General features: G+C 46.4%; 2 protein-coding genes across 2 annotated transcripts in view; one reads left to right on the forward strand and one right to left on the reverse strand.

Moving 5' to 3' along the window:
- Positions 1-19,832, reverse strand: part of LOC309796612 (uncharacterized protein) — an 863,921-nt gene that overhangs the window by 617,858 nt on the left and 226,231 nt on the right. Inside the window, exon 5 of the mRNA XM_082609846.1 lies at positions 1,836-1,989. Coding sequence (XP_082465972.1) covers positions 1,836-1,989 — 154 coding nt within the window. The remainder of the gene's footprint in view (positions 1-1,835; positions 1,990-19,832) is intronic.
- PTCHD1 (patched domain containing 1) overlaps positions 15,096-19,832 on the forward strand; it is a 51,757-nt gene continuing 47,020 nt past the window's right edge. Inside the window, exons 1-2 of the mRNA XM_082609795.1 lie at positions 15,096-15,139; positions 15,556-15,907. Of these exons, the coding sequence (XP_082465921.1) occupies positions 15,557-15,907 (351 nt within the window). The 5' untranslated portion in view covers positions 15,096-15,139; position 15,556. The remainder of the gene's footprint in view (positions 15,140-15,555; positions 15,908-19,832) is intronic.

Raw genomic sequence — 19,832 nt, forward strand, 5'->3', positions numbered from 1 at the left:
TACTCACAACATTTATCAGTTCTCAAGTTGGACACAGTACATATTAGGTGCTTAATAAATTTATGTTGAATGAATGAAGAATCTCATCTCCCTACCAACATATCAAGCCCATTGAGAACAGAAATCTAGATTTTTGCCTCCTTCCACCCCCCCTAGTGATACACACGGTGGGCTTATAATAGACATTTGGCCACTGATTTGTATAGACAACCATGTTTTACTTCAATAACTTCTACTTGACAGATAAGGAACATGATTTTGCTTGTAGATGCACATATATAAACATGTAACTGTGAAATATGTATGTACAAATATATACAACACTTAGCCAAGAGGTGCCAAATGAAAGCTTGGCTTGGGAAAACTTTTTTCCCACCAAACTGCCTGGTGGTTTGACTCAACCCTCCAACTGTTCTTCCTGCATGCATACATAGCCTCTATTATTTTCTCACTAAAAGCTTTGCAACAAAAATCATCAACAATTAAAAGGAGTCACTTCAGGCCTCCCTGGTGGCGCAGTGGTTGAGAGTCCGCCTGCCGATGCAGGGGATACGGGTTCGTGCCCCGGTCTGGGAGGATCCCATATGCCGCGGAGCAGCTGGGCCCGTGAGCCATGGCCGCTGGGCCTGCGCGTCCAGAGCCTGTGCTCCGCAGCGGGAGAGGCCACAACAGTGAGAGGCCCGCATACCGCAAAAACAAAAACAAACAAAAAAAAAGGAGTCACTTCTGAAGAAGTTCTCAAATGAAGCAAAGCAAGATAAGAGGGTTTATCACTGGTAAGAGCAAGGTGCCTTCTAAGGCCAGTTTAACACTGATACAAATACCCTGTGACATTACTCAGGAGAAGTCTACCAGGGCTTTGCTAGTGATGTTCTCAGGAAAGAGATAACCTTGCAAAGCATAATCCATCACTCACATCAAGGGCTGGCCACTGAGACAGGATGGTTCTAACCGAGACGTTTAAGATATTTAAAAGGATGACCTCCATCCCCTTTCTTCCAGGTGGGGAACGGTAGTCAAGTGATTCTCCTGAATCCAAATAGAAAGCCCCACAAGGGTGAGGATGGGGTAGAGATGGCCATGGCGTTGCCTGAGGAAGGGGACGTTGGCAGGTAAACTGTTTTCAAACAAAGTAGAAGGGAAGACTCTGAAAGCATAATTGTTAGATTAAAATTATGAAAATTCATGGGGGGGAATAGCTCTTATGGGAGAGAGTAATTTTATGAAAAGTAAAAAAAAAGAAAATACCCAGGAGTCATCTGACACAAAACTTCAAATTGGACTGGAAAATATACAAAACATACAAAGTAGGAATTTTCTTGCATTATAATCTTCAAGCCAAGGGGAGACCTAAAGCACTCTCAAAAAACATGGGAGTCACCGATGTTCAACTTTCTCTCGGACCCCAAATCTTAAGGTAACTGTTAGTCCCAGTCCTCTCAAATATGGAGAGGAGGTATCAGACGGCATTAAGTGAAAAATTAGTATTTTATGTTGTTAGTGTCTAGTTGACAGTAGATTTCTACTTTGCCCTTATCTTTACCCCAAAACATCCAATCAAAGATGACTCCTCAGGGCTTCCCTGGTGGCGCAGTGGTTGAGAGTCCGCCTGCCGATGCAGGGGACACGGGTTCAGGTCCCAGTCTGGGAAGATCCCACATGCCGCGGAGCAGCTGGGCCCGTGAGCCATGGCTGCTGAGCCTGCGCGTCTGGAGCCTGTGCTCCGCAATGGGAGAGGCCACAACAGTGAGGGGCCCACGTACCGCAAAAAAAAAAAAAGATGACTCCTCATATATGCATTAATATATGATAATTGTTTTCTCTTTCTGACTTACTTCACTCTGTATGACATTCACCAGGTCCATCAACATCTCTGCAAATGGCACAATTTCGTTCCTTTTTATGGCTGAGTAATATTCCATTGTATATATGGGACACATCTTCTTTATCCATTCCTCTGTCGATGGACATTTAGGTTGCTTCCATGTCCTGGCAATTGTAAATAGAGCTGCAATGAACATTGGGGTGCACATATCTTTTGGAATTATGGCTTCCTCTGGGTATATGCCCAGGAGTGGGATTGCTGGGTCATAAGGTAGTTCTATTTTTAGTTTTTTAAGGAACCTCCATATTGTTCTCCATAGTGGCTGTATAAAATAGGTAACTAATGAGAATCTACTGTATGGCACAAGGAGCTCTACTCAATGTTCTGTGGTGACCTAAATGGGAAAGAAATCGAAAAAGGAGGGGACATACGTATACATATAGCTGATTCACTTTGCTGTACAGCAGAAACTAACACAACACTGTAAAGCAACTATACTCCAATATAAACTAAAAAAAAAAAAAAAAAAAGATGACTCTCACCAGAGCTCATGGAGAATTCTGGGCCTCTGTGGAGGTGGTATTAACCTCTATACTGGAACAGTAATCTATACCAGATGTGATAGGCTGAATTCTCCACCTCCTTCCCCAAATTCATATATTAAAGTCCTAGCCCCTAGTACCTTATTTGGAAGGAGGATCATTGCAGATGTAATTAGTTAAGATAAGGTCATACAGAGTAGAACAGGCCCCTAATTCAATATAACTGATGTCCTTCTAAAAAGGAGGAATTTAGAGACACACACACCCAGAAAGAACACCCTGTGAGTATGATGAGACTGCACGGAGGGACGCCAGAGGTTGCCAGCACACTGCCAGAAGGTAGGAAAGGAGCATGGAACAGATTCTCCCACACAGCTCTCAGAAGGAACCAACCCTGCCCACACCTTGATCTCAGACTTCCAGCCTCCAGGACGGTGAGACAGTAAACCTCTGTTGTTTAAGCCACACAGTTTTGGGTATTTTGTTATGGCAACCCCAGAAGTCTAACACACCAGATTAATCACTGAAGCTTCCAATAATATTTGAGTTCCCAAGTGCCAGCTCCTCCATACATTATCTTACGACCGCTAGAGAACTACCACTGCCCCCATTTTCGGAGTTATCTTTAAGTCGCCTTCTGCCTCTGGCCCCTTCTTATGTATTTACTTCTTTCCACAGTTAGAAAAATCTGTGTTTACTAATTTCTAAGATGGGCTTGATGCAAAGCCATCTGTTAAATGGGAAAAATCCCTGTATATATGAGATAATCAACAAATATGGCTCCAATTAATGATTTTTAAATTACCGTTTAAATATTTACTTGGACTGTGCCCATATGATGTCAAAATAACCGATTTGCATGTGAATATTTCAGTCAATCAATTAGCTGTTTTGTCTATATAATGCCAAATCGTGTGGTTCATTTTTGTTCTATTACCATATTGACTGGATTGACCGGTGGGTTTTGGCATCATAAAGCATAGCCTGGACTCCTTTATGAGTACCAGGAGACTAAGCCAGAGGCATAAAAAGGTACTTCTTTTCTTTAAATTCCCAAGGACTATGAATAGTGAAATATTACAGTGGAGGGAATCTTCACTAAGAAAGTATCACTTAATAACATTAGTTAGTCCTTCCTGTGGGATTCTGTCACCACTTAATTTCACCTTTATTGTTCTATAGGGGAGTTCATTACCATGACTTAGGTGATACTACTGCTTTATGGAGACCAAAGTATTATCACTTCAGGCGAGGCAAATTAAACAGAATGCCTACCGGGCTGATAATAAATAGGGAGGTGCAGAAGTGGGGGAAGGCTCATGAATACATATGTTCTTATTGTTCTCTTTTTCCCATTCCTTAATCTTCCTCACCAGCCACGGGCCAGATTGACGGGGACCGGATGGATAAATGTAGGGTGGAATGGGAAGGAGTAAACTGGGGTGAGTACTACTTGCAACTGGAGAAAGGGGATAAAGTGAATTTGACAAGCTTCCAAGTGGGTCCAAACCAGACCCACTATTGTACCTCAGGCACTACCCCACTCTGGCTACCCTCAGAGCTATAAACGATAGTTGGCACATTATGAGTTTGTGACCTTCCCACAGCCCTCTCTGAGGCTTTCATCTCCTTTTGGCCTCGCCCTCCTTTCTTTCCCCTTCTGAGTGTAAACTGAGAGAGCATCCTAGTGGCCCCAACTGCCATCTTTGCTGTTCCATGGCTTAAAGAAATCCCCCCAAATTGGAGATTCTGTGGAAGGTTTGGGCATCCCTGGTAAGATGTGGACATCACAATCTGAAATTCAAAATCCGCAAACAATGAGCTTCCACATGTACCTAAGTAATACACTAGTCCAATCAAGTATATTTTCCAGACAATCTCATTATCCGAATTTTTATTAGGATATTACTGGGATTTTCAAGTAACATTTTGAGATGTAAAATAAAATGTCTTTAATCACAAAGGGAGAATTTAAAAGACAGACAAATCCGGGGGGTGGGGGGGTAGGATGAACTGGGAGACTGGGATTGACGTATATGCACCACTCGGTATAAAATAGATAACTGATGAGGACCTGCTATATAGCACTGGGAACTCTACTCGGTGCTCTGTGGTGACCTAAATGGGAAGGAAATCCAAAAAGGAGGGGACATGTGTATACTTATGGCTAGTTCACTTCGCTGTGCAGCAGGCGCTAGCACAACACTGTAAAGCAACTATACCCCCAATAAAAAAATAAATAAATAAAAGATAGACAAATCCAGAAAGAGATGGCAGAAAGGTTTCGTGAACTACCGTCTAATAATAAGCAGAGAAAAAACTAGCACAAGTATGATTGAAACAAACAAGCAAACAATCAAAAAACATTGCCCGTGCGAATGTAAAATGGTTCAGGCCCTTTGGAAAACAGTTCAGTAGTTCCTCAAAATGTTAAGCATAAAGTTACCACGTGACCCAGCTATTCCATTTCTAGGTATATAGCCAAGAGAAATAAAAACACATATCCGTACCAAAAAACTTGTATACAAATGTTAATAGCAGCATAACTCATAATAGGAGTAAAAATATTTCATTAAAATGGTCTAATATTTACAGTGCTCCCATATAGGTGTCAATGAAAGAATGAGTGTCTAACACTATAAAATGCTGGTGCCTGTTTTCTTCAGTGTGATTGCTAATCGTGTAAATTAAAGCACCCACAGGTGGCATATGGGGGTGTGTGTTTCCTAACAAAAACAAGCTTCTGCCAAGGAATGGGGGCCTTATGTATAGGGTCTGCTTTTTGGTCACCTTGGGAGATGGGTTCTAGAGGGTCATCAGAGGGGAAATTCGCAGGGGTGCATCATAAAGATGAAGAGAATTGAGATAAACCAAAGAGGAAGGTTTCCAGGAAATCTCACCCATGAAGGCCATATATTTCATTTTCCTCCCACTGCCCCTGTCCCCACCACCTCCTCCTCATTTATCTCCTTTTCCTTCTCCCCCCAGTGAAGTTGTCTCATTTAAGCAACTGGCCTTAAGATACAACTCAACTCCCTAGGGAGCAAGGACATTTATTAATCCACCTGAATCACCATATTGCAGACTTGACCTAATTGACTTTAGCCTCCACATTGTGGACTCCTCCAGGCTACTGACCTCTCCTGTCCAACTCTCATGTCCAAACCATTACATTCAATCCCCATTTGTTGTAGCTTAGAGCTTAACACAGTCCATCTTTCCTTCTTCCTCACCCTGACAAGAAGCTCTGTTCTCCAGTAGAATTTGGTAACGATGAACTAATATCTCTAAGATTGGATATGGTTTAGCATAGCTCTTTGCAATGAAACTGTGGCTTCAGAAACCATGATGCAGTGTCTTAGCTCCATTCTGCAATCATCTCAGTCCTGTCAATTCTATCCCCCCCAAAAAATGTATCAATCCTTCCCTTTCTCTCCATCCCACTGGCCTCCACCTTGCTTCAGGCCCTAATCTCTTCTTGTTCTAATTGTTATCATGACCTCCTAACTGGCTTCTTTGCCTCTAGTCTTGCACTCCCTTTATCCACCCTCCACATAGCCACTAGAGTAACTTTATAAAACATAAACCTGGCCATAAACTCCCGTTTAAAGCCTTGAAATGGCTCCCCCGTCGCCTTCAAAATAAACACCCAGCTCTCTATCTAGGCTTCTAAGTCCCTTTTTAACACGGCCCCTGTCTACTTTTCCAAGTTATTGTCTATCTATCTTGAACTGTCTGTAGTTACCAAAACAAGCTAAGCTCTCTATGGCCATCTTTATAATTTCAAACGTTATTCTCTCTGCCTGGAATATTCTTTCCCTCCATGATGGGTTGGCCAACTCCTTTTTTTTTTTAGACAAATTTACTGAGGTATAATTTATATGCCATTAAATTCACTAGGCTTGACTAACTGCTAACCTTTGAGATGCCATCTCCTGTTTTCAGATGGGCTCCCCCAAAGACAGATACTGAAACAAAGATGTGGGCACAAACGATTTATTTGGGAGGGGATTTCCAGAAAGCAGAGTGAGGGAGTGCAGAAGGGAGAGAGAGAAGAGAGAAAAGCCAATAAAAGGTGTGTTCACAAATGGGCAACCGTGGGGTCAGCTCTGCGGTGGTGTCTTTGAGAGCCTGCGTGAAACACCTCTCTGAGTTGTCCTACAGAGAGGCAAAGAAATTTGGGTATTTCTTTCTTTTTCCTCTCCCTCACTAACTGAGGGTCACTCCTAAGGTTGTTAGCTCTCTGGCACTTCCAGCCTGCCCGCCGTGGCCAGAGAATATCTCCGACAGAGAGAAGCAGGAAGCCATCAGCATATATAGGAACTACCTCGAGTGGACTTCTAGAGCAGGCCAAGAGGCTAAGGTTGGAGCACCAGACAGCAGCTCTACACATACCCTTCATAGCCTTTCCAAACGCTACCTCTGCTTTTCAGATTGGATTAGAGGAACCTTCTCACTGGTCGCATAGCACCAATGTCCCTGCCACACTCCACAATTTTGTTGTTTCACTGGGTGGCCTCAGTCCACTGCACTGTGGACGCTTCAAAAGCAAGGTCTTTACACATCTTTGTTCTCCACATTTAGCAAGATGCCTTGGACTTATCAAGCCCAATAATGGGTATGGTCATTTCAAAGCACTTTACATTCGTTATCATGTTTTATACCTGAAGATCTCCTTACCTGGGAGATAGCGTCATCATCTTTATCATTCTGATTTTTATGAAGAGAAATCTGAAATATGGTGATAAGACAGAGCTAGGTGGAAGACCATATTTGCTGATGGCTAGGCCAGTAGCCAAACTACTTCAGTTTTTGCTGCTAGGCGGACCACAGGAGGTAATGGCATTCACCTGAGGCTAAACCTTTCAACTCATGGAAGAAAAGGCCTTTCCACAACTAGAATAATCCCCTTTACAATATTCAGAAGATGCCTGAAGGTGGAAGCAAAGCAGCCCCAGAAATGCCAAGTCTTGTGCTTTTTCTGAAAAAGGATTCTTTGATTTTTTTTTTCTTCTCTCACTTAGACTCTCCTAGGAGCTGCCTCCGATGTAACTTTTCTAGAATTCTAATATTTGTGAACATGTAAATCAGATTTTACTATTAATTAATTCACCAACATAATGCCATTCACTAGAAGGAAGTTATCAGCCATGGGGAACAGAATGCCTTGTAGCTCTGTCATTTTTAAAAGTCAAAGCAAGAAGTACACAGTTCTAATAACAGAAGAGATGAAGTGCTTTGTTCTTAGGTTATGCTCTGGAGTACAATTTTTAAAGGGATTAAATATATAAACATCAAAGAAAGACTGCCCCGAAGCTAAGAATTGTATCAGGAAACCCCCTGCTTTCTCATGTCCCCTATGCTCATACATAAGACAATGGATCTGGTGATTGTAATGGTCTCTGTTCACTTTACACAGTAAGTAAAGGAAGAGAATTAAAGAATCTTTCCTTTGCAGTATAATGACTACTGGTGAACCACTAAAAAATGGAAGAATTTCAACAGGCATAAGGTCAGAGTCTATTTGGTTGCTTTTTCTGCTATGTATTTTGGAACCACTTGACAGTTTTCCATTTTAACATTTTGAGGGATTTTTCTTGGTAGAATCCAGACAAGGACTACAGAAGTTTTGCCATCTGCAAAAAGAGTGGGTTGGATTAGATCAGCAAACACTTTGGGTTCCATAACAATATTTTTGTTGGTCCACAGAACTCCTCTAAGGAATACCAACATCAGAAATGAATACAAACACTGAAAAACTGATTAATGGATAGGCCATTGATACTGACACTTTACAACACTATTAAATGAATAGTAAATACAGAAATAGCATGAAATTGTTTATAATATTCATGGCACATTATATTAGCTGATTATGATGTTTTTTACACTTTATGATATTCAGTCAAGGCATTTTAGAAAAGGAATCAGGTAATTTTCTGGTTAAAAGAATGATTGAACAGGAAAACATGGATTTTGATATCAGATAGGCCTGGATTCTATTTATACTTCCATTACAGTGTAACCCTGAACAAGAGAGTTAATCTCTTTAATCCTCAATTTCCTCTCTTTAAAATGGGTTTGACAATACTTATAGCCCACAGGGTGATTTTGCAAATTACATGGGCTAAAATACAGGAAAGTGCCTGAGGCTAAACTTAGCACATAAAACACAGGAGAATATTCTTTTCCTCATTTTCTATCATTCCTGTGAGTTTCCAGCACAAACACTCCTAAAATTCAAGAGATTGTAGTTTAGAATTTGTTCTAACATTTTCCTTTAAATGTCCCCCCCAATACAAACACACCACAAATGCATCAAATTATTGGGCACAATTTTAAATATGATCATATTGGATTTAATGGTCTACCAGTTTAAATTTATTTCCATTTTAAATGACCTGGCTTAGAAACTCCCTGATTATATTAGTTTAAAGAAACTCTTTAGCTCTAAAATTTCCCTAAAACCAATTTAGAAGTGATAGAGGCTGGAAAGGGGAGGAGTCACTAGGTTTTAATGGATCTGTTCCTGGTACTGAAAGTGAATAAAGTACCTAAACTCTCCTCATTTAGATGCAGTGGAAGGAAAGCCAGCTTCACTTAATGAAAAACCTGAGTTGCACTTAGATTTCAAGAAAGTGGCATTACTCAGGAATTCCCAGAATGAGGAGCGGTCATCTTTGACCAAGCTCAAAACTTTAGGACCGTACCAAGGGAAGAGAGAAGGGGACCTCTATCAGCCCAGCCCAGTGGTCAAAAACCTATCAAAAACTGATACATAATAGTTACATCTCATTAACGTGTAGATATCTATAACATTAGATAACAAAGAAGCTCAAAACAGCAAGATGCTAGCTGGAGGCTAAAGGTATTCTAAGGCTGGAAACCAACCAGATATCATCTATGCCTTTTTTGTTGCCTCTCCTCTAACCCTTAACTCTGGTTCCTATTTTAATTCTCAGTATATTTATCCAACCCTATTAGACTAAAAATTTCTTGCGAGCAGGGAATCCCTCACTCAATTTCTCCTAGTTGTTGACCTCAGTAGAAACTTGCTCACTGAAATAATTCAAATAAAATTGTTCAATCAAGTTAAATTAATCAATGTTGTTTTGGCAGTCAGAGGAAGCTTATTAGATATATGAGCTAGGATTTTAAGAGAACCTTGAAGGACGGAAGGATTTTGAAAGATGGAAAAAGGGCAAGGCCATGCTTTCTGCTTTTGAAGAGAAAAAAAGCAAGCAAAGATTTGGACCTGGCCATCTCAACCTACTGGTGGCATGGTGAGCCCAGACACCCAAATAGTGTCTTTCAAAATGTTTCTCCCTGAACAGATGCATGAAATATCCCTCTCTTAGCCCTGAGTCCTATGTTTATTCAAGAAAATTATTTTGCATGACTTTTTTCCCTATGTCATGATTGATCATTTTTCTACAAGACTCATGATGATATTGAGAGCCTACTGAGTTGGCAGAATATCCTGAAAGACTCAGATATCCAATCAGCACACTTTTCAGAGGGGATCATCGACACACAGCAGCGTGCCTCTTTGTCTTAAGCTACCTATTAGGACTTGCCACACACGTGTGTTCTCTCTTCAACTGCAAGTTTAAACTAGCTTTAGAAGTCTCCCTTTGTGTAAACTTTCTGTGAATACAGTGTTGCTCTGCATAAAACGGTTTTTTGGTCAAAATAGGGCTGAGTCCCAGGAGATATTTTACGGAGGCATCCCCACAAAAAACACTGATGTTTGTCAGGGGACCCTCGCCATTCTGAAAGGAAAATGCTTGTTACACTTTTTCTTTCCCTGCATCTGTTTCCATTCTCCGAGAAATCTTACCTAGATGGCATCTTTTAGGATGGCAGAAGCACCCACCACTTAGAAATATATCAGGGTTATTGAGATTAGGAGAGTATAAAGTGATGATAAACACACTATGCTAAGTATTACCCTAAATTGCAGCCACCCAACTTTCCTTTGCATGATCCTGCTGTGTACAATGATTTCATGGTTGACATAGAACAATTTAGATTTAAGATATATGCATGAAAATAGTTTGTTGTTTCCGAGGCAGAAAATGGTGGTGTGATTATTGAAAGCTAATGTTTGACATACTTGCTAGACCAGAGAATACCCTTGTTTCTAACCTTTTCAAACCAAATAAGCTTTTCCTTTGGGTCCACACTCCTTCCACACCATGATCAATCCCTCTGGCATCTCTGAGCAATACTGAGCCAAGAGACTGATTCCAAATGTAACAGATGATAGAAATCCCCTGCCCCCAAGCAGGAATACTTCATTTATTTGACCAAGAAATTTAATCCCTGGGAAGGAATGCCCTTGTCCCTTCCAATTTAACAATAATCAGAAAGGCATTGGTTAGGTAGGAGCTGTCCACTTAAAATGTACTGATGGATATTTGACCCTAAGAAAATAGAGACGCAGTCAGACATTTATCTACAGGCTGTTCATCTCACTGCTATTTTCAAAAGTAAAAATTTTAAAAACCTAAATGTCCAGCAATATGGTACAAGTTGAAGTTTCAGCCGTATGACAGAATTCTACGCAGCCACTAAAATGTCTTATAGCAATATTAATTGACATGAGAAAATGCTCATAATCTATTTAATGGGAAAAATGTTTCTCAAAGAGAATGTTTATTATAACCCTCAATTTTAGAAAAAGGCAGTGTATAAACATTGTATATGCACTGCCAAAGCCCTCCTGCCAAAGACCACCAGGAACATGCCAATAATTGAACAAGCTGGCTTTATTTTTCATTGCAGCCAGGGAGAACACGCACCATGGAGAACTGAGGGGCGTCTCAATAAGAAGGTGTTAGAGAAGACTTATCATAGGATTTGGGCTCGTGTTAATGATTTTGGGTAAGTTTAAAGCAGTGGGGCTTGCTCTGGTTTGGATGCTCTCGGGAAGCAGGCATAGTTTTATGGTTGTGTCTTACTAAATCTTCATCTGGAGGGAGAGAAGACTAGAGCAAGGCTAAAGCTGTCATTTGTTTTCCAACACACCACAACAGTCACTCATATTAGCCAGGGTAGGAACATGTTTGGTCATTTTTGTGGTTTGGACAAGGTTCCTGTTTTGTCTGTGTTCAGACATGATTATGGAGTGTTCCTAATTTTGTCTGGATCCATCACAGTTACGGAGTGACCTCATCTGCCATTAGTGTTTTGGGAATGGTTTTTGCTCAGCCGGAGAACACCAAAGCTTAGTTGTGAGCAGGTCCTAGCAACCCCAAGTCCCAGCAGTTTATACCAGGCCAGCTTCTGCATGGCAGGGACTGACTTTCTTCTTCACACACACACACATATTCAGTCAGAGAAAACTAGAATTGTAACAAATATCATTTACTGTTTGTGATATTCCAGGCACCGTTTTAAGTGCCCTACATTTTTAACCTATTTAACCTTCACGGCAACTCTATGTAGTAAGTACAATCAATATTCCCATTTTCCAGAAGAGAAAAGTATGGCGTAAAGAGGTTAAGTTACTTACCCAACAAAAGTAGTAGAGCAAGGATTTAACTTAGTGGCTATAGACCAATAGCCTTAACCTCTACATTATGTTGTCTATGTGTACAATAAATTATTAATAGAGGTTACCTTTGAAAGGTGGTGAAAGTACAGGGATACAGGTGTCTTTCTCTTTCTTTTTCTTGTTCTTATTTTCTAAATTTTGTACAAGTAATATGTATTAATTTTTAACCAGAAAAAGGAATAATTTACAAATGTACTTATGGAAGCTCTGTACCCAAGCCAAGGTCATCGTCCTAATGCAAACCCAAGTCTTTGGTGGTGGCAATGCTCCCCTGAACGTCTGAATCAAAAGAGAAGACAAATCAAATCGGGAGGAGGCAACGCCCTCCCTGCGCTCGAGCTCCCTTTCTCTTAACTCCAACTCAATTTAGACAATACTAACTGGATTTCCCGCATTAAAAAGTGGCGGGGAGACCCACTCTCAGGCCGGTCCGTGTGTCTGAATTAAAGCCGGTAGGGGAAGTTCCCCCCAGTATACAGAAGCACAATTAAGAACCGAGTTGGGAGGACTAGAAGCAAATGCCTCGGTCTCAAAGGTAAGGCCCTTTCCTCGTGGGAGAAAACACCCCCAACCGGCCCGGTGAGCACCGCTGCGTTTGTCCCGCTCTAGGACTCAGCCCAAGCACTGAGAGCGGGGATGCCAGCTCTCCAGCCCGCGTGAAGGCTTATAGTAAAGGGCCGAAAATTGTAGGGACGGGAGGGAACCATCTGGAGGGACAAAGACTTCAGAATGCAAAGAGCTTTGCCGAAATGTTAAAGGCTCCCCAGCAGACCTGTCGGCTGGTTTCCCTTCTCTTACTTCTGGCGCTGCGCTGGCACCAGAGCAAGAGGAAACATCTTTGTTTGCTCCCCGCGCAGAGACCGACTTTAGGCCTCCTGAGAAGTGCCCACCCACCAGCTGCCGCCGGCTCGGCCGCAGAGAACGGTGCTCGCAGTAATTCCCACTGCCACCGTACCCCTCTCCCTCCCCCGGCCCTTTCCTTCTTTCCGAGTGCCCCGGCCGAGAGCCAGGCGAGGCATCCACCATGCCATTTAGCACCTCGGCTGCGCAGTGGTGGGTGGTTTCCCAAAGCGTGTGCCCTCGCAGCCGCTCGCGCTCGAGTCGCCGCTAGCAGGGGCACAAGTCAATGAGGCTTTTCCCTCCGCGATCATCGTGAATCAGCAAAGCGCTGCAGAGCAGCGGCGTCTCCGCGAGCAGAAATTAAGATGACGGGGGAAGGGCACAAGTGGAGTGTTGCAGGGGAATTTCTAGCCCCTCCCGGGAACGGCAGTTCTGAGGGGGTGGGGGGCGGGGAGCGCTGTTGGCTGGAAGCTGCTGGTGAACCAGAGGGAGCCTTTGGAAACAGAGAGCGGTGTGGGGAACAGCGAGGGGGAGCTGAGAAAGTGGACGAGAGTACGGCTGGGCAGAAGGACCTAGGGAGCGCAGGCAGAGCTGAGCGGGTGCGCCCCCGGGGTGGGCAGCGCAGCAGTTGCGGGTGTTGCTGAGGGAATATAGGACGGAGGGTCTGGTGTGGGGAAAGGGAGAAGAGGAAGCAAGAAAGGAGGATTTCCCGGCCCACGACTTCCTGTTTCTGACGTGCAAGTTCCCAAGTTCAGTTTGAGAAGTGGAGGGCCGCTTGGCATTGGGGAATCTGGGCTGGGAACGTTAGGGAAATACCTCCCTTAGTCGCGGTCTCCCATCCATCTCCCTCTCCCTCTCCTCCTCCTCTCTTCCTCTCCCTATCCCGTCTTCCTTCAGCTTTGATTAATATGCATGCCCATGCTCAGTAGTGCGGGCCACACTCCAGGGACCGCGCCTCCAGTGACCGCCGCCTCTCGCTTGACCCTTGGCACTAAAAAGCTAAGCAGGAGCGACCGAAGGCGTGGGATGGGAAGGCCGAGCGCTCAAAGCGCGAAGCCTGGGGACCCCTCTCCGCGCCCCGGTCCCCAACCCCCTGGCCGGACGGAGCGCCTCAGCGGCCCAGACTCCGAGATCCCGCTTCGGTCTGCGTTGCAACGGATGGACCCCGGGGATTGGAGCGCGCAACGAACCGCGCTAAATTGTACCTGTGCGTGGCCGTTCCCGCCGCCGCCGCAGGTCTATCCCGGGCCCGAAGCCGGCGCCCGCCTTCTCGGGGAATTCTCTGGAGGGGGTGTGCGAGGGGAGCCACAGTGGCTGCCTTCTAGCTCACGGCTGGCGCGCACAAGCACACGCCCAACTTTGCCGAGCCGTCGGCGGCCCCCGGGTTCCCCCGCGCCCCCTGCGGCTCGGCACTCTCGGAGACCACATCTCTCCAGGTCTGAGATAAGGTGTCCCCCGCTCCCACACTCGCCCATTTGAGGAGAAGAGGGCGGGGTGGAGGAGAGAAGGGGAGTAACGCTACAGACTCCCTAACCAGCTGTTCACAAACACTCTATGCCCGCAGGGGCGCCCGCTCCAGCCCCGCCGCACCAGGTCCCCCAGACCCGCCAGTGACGACAGAGAGAGGAGGAGGAGGAGGAAGAGGAGGAGGAGGCGGCGGCGGCGGCAGTGCGGAGAGGCGGGAGTCCGGGAGCAACAGAGCCCTGGCGACCGGCGGCTCCACCGACTGACCATCATTATCAGCACTTTTATTACTGGGGGACGGTGTGGGGAGGTTGAGGGGCGCGCAGCAGAACTGTCCAACCCACTCTGGAGTGCCCCTAATTGAGAGCGAGAAGACTCTCCAGAGGCGCCTTTGGAGTGGACGTGCCCCAGACTCACACCCGGACTCTGTGGTCCCGCGGAAGCTGCAATGTTGGGGATATTTTAAATGGCTCTTACTTGAGAGGAGGCGTGATTTCCACGTTCGAGCGTCTTCGCTCCCAACCCCCTCTCCGCACCAGCCAGTGCGCGCCACCACCTGAGCCTGGCGAGAGAGCCTGGGCGCACGCAGTCTTCAGCCTCTTCCTTTCCGCCTCTGGGGGGATTCGGCTCTGAGCGGGTCCGCCCGACGCCCCCCGGGAAAACTCTTTACTTTTTGTTTGGAAAATCGGGGCCATTTCTTTATTCATCTCTGGGCCTCCCGGAGGAGGACAGGGGAGGGGAGGGCGTGCGCGGCGGGCCGGGCCGGGGGAGGGGAGTGCGGGGAGGGGAGGGGACTGGGTGTAGCCTGGAATTCTCCGTCCTCGTGCTCCTAGGCTGGCGCGCAGAAGCTCCCCGCGATAGCGCCGCCGCCACTCCCCGCGCCACCCCGTCGTTGGCCTCGGGGGTCGGGTGAGTGGGGTCATGACGCGCCGCGGGGGCTGCCCCGGGCACCTCCGGCGCTGAGCCGGGACGCTGCCCCGCCGCTCCGAGCCCCTCTGGCGGGGAGGCGGCGGGGGGTGGGGAGGGCGCACGGGGTAGGGCGGGGTGGGGGCGGCGCGGAGGCCGCCAAGCTGGGGGGCTCTCCGGGCCGGCGCGGCCGCGGGCAGGAGGGCGTGTCTCCGGCCCGAGGGGACCCTCCCGAGGCGCGGCGCGGGACTCCCCGATGGTGGTGCCGCGGCTCCGGGAGAGCACCGGGTCTCGCCTCCGCCGCCGCCGCCGCCGTCGCCGCCGCCGCGGGCGCCACCACCGCCGCCGCCGCCGCCGCCGCCGCCCGAGCCCGCGCCGAGCGTGCGCCTCGCCCTCCTCCCGCGCCCGCTCTGCTCTAGGATGCTGCGGCAGGTTCTGCACAGGGGCTTGAGGACGTGTTTCTCCCGGCTCGGCCACTTCATTGCCAGTCACCCTGTCTTCTTCGCCTCGGCGCCGGTGCTCATCTCCATCCTGCTCGGCGCCAGCTTCAGCCGCTACCAGGTCGAGGAGAGCGTGGAGCACCTGCTGGCGCCCCAGCACAGCCTCGCCAAGATCGAGCGCAACCTCGTCAACAGCCTCTTCCCGGTCAACCGCTCCAAGCACCGGCTCTACTCGGACCTGCAGACCCCTGGGCGCTACGGCCGGGTCATCGTCACCTCCTTCCAGAAAGCCAACATGCTGGACCAGCATCACACCGACCTGATCTTAAAGGTGAGAGGGGGGCGGGCACGGGCAGCCTCTGCGGGCGCCGCTGCCGCGGTTGGGCTGGCTGAGCGCGGGGGTCCGGGCTGAGAGCGCCTCCTCTCCCATCCCAGGCGACTGCCGCAGGGGCTCTGCTGCACCGCGCGCCCCTCGAAGGCCGCCCGGAGCCTCCCAGCCTCCCGGGCGGGGAGCGTCCGGGTCCGGGCCCGGCCCTGCCCTGGCCGCCGTCGCCGCCACGCCGGCAGCCGCTGCAACAGTTGGGGCGGCGGCGGCCACGGTGCTGTGGTCGGTGCGCTTGTTTTGGTTGCAGTGGTCTTGGGGGCGGGGAGGCTTTGGGGTAACTGGGCCAGAAGGAACCGAACTAGAGAAGACATTCTAGAAAGTCCTGCTACTTGAAAACAAAATACTATCTTGGGGGGATTCAGAGACCCCTCTCCCCTGTCCTCATTCCTTCTCCCTTCCTCTGACCCCGGAGTGTTTTGGAAAAGGCTGCTCGGAGGGGCTGTGAGCGGGATGGTAAGAAAATGCCTCCCATCCACCAGAAAGAAGTGTGGTCCTGGAGAGAGGACGGGGCTGCCCTGCTGCCCTCTTCCCCGGGCGAGGTAGCCATCTCTGACTTCTAGGGGGAGAGAGAACGTTTGTAATTCGCAGTTGTTTCATCTTTCACGGTAGCTCCTCTCCTTTGAAATGCAAAAAGTTCTTTGGGAAATGGGGGATTCGACTGATGCACTTTCATTTGGGTGTATTTGGGGTGAGGGTGAGGGTGAGGGGCAGAGCCAGAAGGGGGAGGACAGAAGCCAGGCTGTGTGGCCCTGAGAAGAGCACGGGAAACCGAGCAGCTGGTTAGAGGGTGACACTCAAAGAAACAGGGTGTGCTGTCAGCCTGAGGTGGGAATTTCATGTAAAAAGTGAGGTTAATGGTGATAACTTTCAGGAAGTTCCTAAGAAAAGCAGAGGAGTGAGGACTAGAGTTGGAAAAGTGGAGACCTTGGGAGAGAAAAGCAGAAATAGGTGAGAATGTTCCATCCAAGCCCTGGTGGGGATTCTGGGTCTTGTTTACTTAAGGTACTCCTCTGGGGAGGGCAGACAGGAGCCAGTCCCAGCTGGAGCCCTGGGGCCGAGGGATGGAAGGTGCTGGTTTTGTGTGGGTCTCTGGTCCAGATCCAGGATTGGAGGCTGGTTAGATTTCTAGTCTCCTTATCCCACCGGGAGTCAGCCAGTGAACCTGGGGGACTCTTTGCTTCTCTTTTACTCTACAGGTAACCCCCTAGAGACAAGCGAAATCCACCCCCCGTATTTGTTGACATGTTATCAATCAGCAATTAGTAATGAGGGGAATCTGACTAGAGACTCAATGCAATTAGGACCTTCCCACATTGGGTGGCTCGTGGTATTTTTAATGGCACACACATCACACATACTCACCACAGAACCTTAGTAACATTAATCCTGAGTTTGCTTTTTTCATGATTATGTTTCCAACATCGAAGTGGGTTTTTTTCCCCCCGATACTTTAGTTACCGTATTTTGACACACAGATAAATACTGCTCCAAATGCTTTCCCAAGAAAACATGTAGTAGTTTCATCATAGGCTTAAGGAAACTATAATTTAGCCAGTCCTGACATTTAGAAAGCTGCCCCATCTTTTGATAGATGATCTACTAAATGATGTTTCTCTTTGTTTTTGTTTTTGTTTTTTGTTTTTTTGAGGTGATGTTTCCACTGGCTTGTTTTTTGGGATTTTTTTTCCCCCTAACCGTCACGCCACTCTGACGGGCAGTCACCAGTTCTGTTCACTCTCAAGGTTAATGAGACATCAACAGGCACATCAGATGCCTTTTCAACTGGACTGTTTCTCTCCTATTGGATTTTGATCTGTTCAGGACAGAAAACCGTATTAGAAGAGAAAGTTGGGACTGGAGAGCCAGGGAGGCTGGCTTTGCCTTCATATCTAAAGGGCAACTTTAAAGGACAGTGGTCTTGTGAGTGAATTGTTTTAAGAAATGGGATGTTTTTTCGTGTTCTAGGTTTCTGGGGAAGATCAAAACCAAGTGGCATAGTGGTCAGAACTCATTTCTAGCTGATGGCTCTCTGGTGAAAATGAATTCACAGAGCTTATGAAAACCCAGACTCATGAAACTGAGGGAACTGCCTTCAATTTTATATATCCATCTTTTTCTTCTTATATGCAACGCCTATATTTGGTAGGTATGGAGCTAGGGGACAGAAAAATGGACCCTCGGTAGTCATGGTACTGTAAAGTGTGGGAACAAGCACTTACTTTTTCCCTCTCTTTTTCTATTAGAGACATGAAAGATGTGTCCTTTACACAAGATGTTAGGAGTGAAAGAGTCACTGTTTCTGCCCTTACTAGTGTTATTCTGATACTTTGTTGCTGGCATCAAGGGTAGCACTGAGCGTTAACATTGTAGACAACACCAGCCAGCCCCTGCCTGTTTTGTAACAGCGCGCTGGAAGTAAAGTGAGCAAAGCATAACCAGGGTTTGAGGCTTTCTCGTGCCCCACGACAAAAGTGAAGGAAGTAACTTGCAGGGCTGTGTCACTCACTCCTCATGGTGCTCTGGGGTTGTACCTACTCAATGAAGGCGATCCTTCTTGCAATATTAGTCCAGCTACTTTCTGATCAAAAATAGACTGGGAAGGGATGATAACAAAAAATGAAAATCCAGGTTGGTTTTTTCAAAAACATAATTGAGAGTATCAGAGAAAAAAATAATCCACCCTTGACAACCCAGCTGATCTGCTTTGGAGGAGCTTTCTCAAATTCATGCAAGTGACATGACTGCCATACTCTGACCTCTGCAGCGTTAGAATCTGACCACAAACTATGAGACAGGTGACTCTCCCTAGCAATGGTTTCCTCTGAAGCCTACAGGGCAAAGATGTAATTTTGGGTGAAAGTAGGTGGGGCGTGATGGTACTGGCAAAGGATCAACCATTAATTTCTGAACCCCTTTAAATACACGTTGATCTTCAAAAGTCTTCATTTCACTAGAATATTAAATTTAACTCATTACTATATTTTAACAAAAATCCATGATGTTCATCTCAGAGCAAATTTCAGAGTAGCGCCTCCCGAGCTTTTATGGATCTGTTTCTTCCTGATCACCTCAAGTGAAGTGTAAGCAGGTCTTAGTTGATAACTGAGCTGGCTGTGATCAAGTCAATACTTGATTTGTTCCATGTGTGTAAAGAACCAATTTAGCCCATTCCTTACAATAATGATATCACCTTCATAACAGCTTATAAGTTATAAGCATATAGTATGTTTAAATACATCAAACACCTAAGGGTAGGCAGGAGAAATGGTGTGATTCCATTTTACCGATGAGAAAACTGTGCCTTAGAAATTAACCGAATTATCTATAGAAAACAAGACAAGGACAGAACCCGGACTGTGACCCGGGGCTCTGACTCCCCGCCCAGGGCTCTTTTCACTATCATTTACTGCCTCCCGTATGATAAACTACTTGAGTGATTTTAAATGTACAGTTCTGGCATCCAAATGAGGTATATTCATCCCAAGTCTCATCCCCACCCTATACCGTTGTCCTAACAGTGGCAGTTGGATCATAAGGACGTTCTCTCGACTGATGCTGCCTAGTGTCAATGGAAATCCACTTACACAAACTCTACATGCCCAAAGTAAAGCATAAGATACTTGTAATTAGCAATATACAAAGACAGAAAGATAAGACTATTTTACTGGAAAAAAATCTCTGGATGATTGAATGCAGCGATTTCCTGTTTGAGTGCTGTTCATTGGCCAGGTCCGGGTGAATTCAACTCCAATGCCTCACTCGCACAGTCCCTGGCACATAGTAGGCCTTCAGTAAATATCTGTCCAAGGGACCTGCCCTAGTTTGCTCAGACATTTACGTGATGGGCAAAGAAAATTCCACAGAAACTACT

This window comes from Mesoplodon mirus, assembly GCF_964341445.2.
Source record: "Mesoplodon mirus genome assembly, chromosome: X".
Taxonomy (NCBI): domain Eukaryota; kingdom Metazoa; phylum Chordata; class Mammalia; order Artiodactyla; family Ziphiidae; genus Mesoplodon; species Mesoplodon mirus.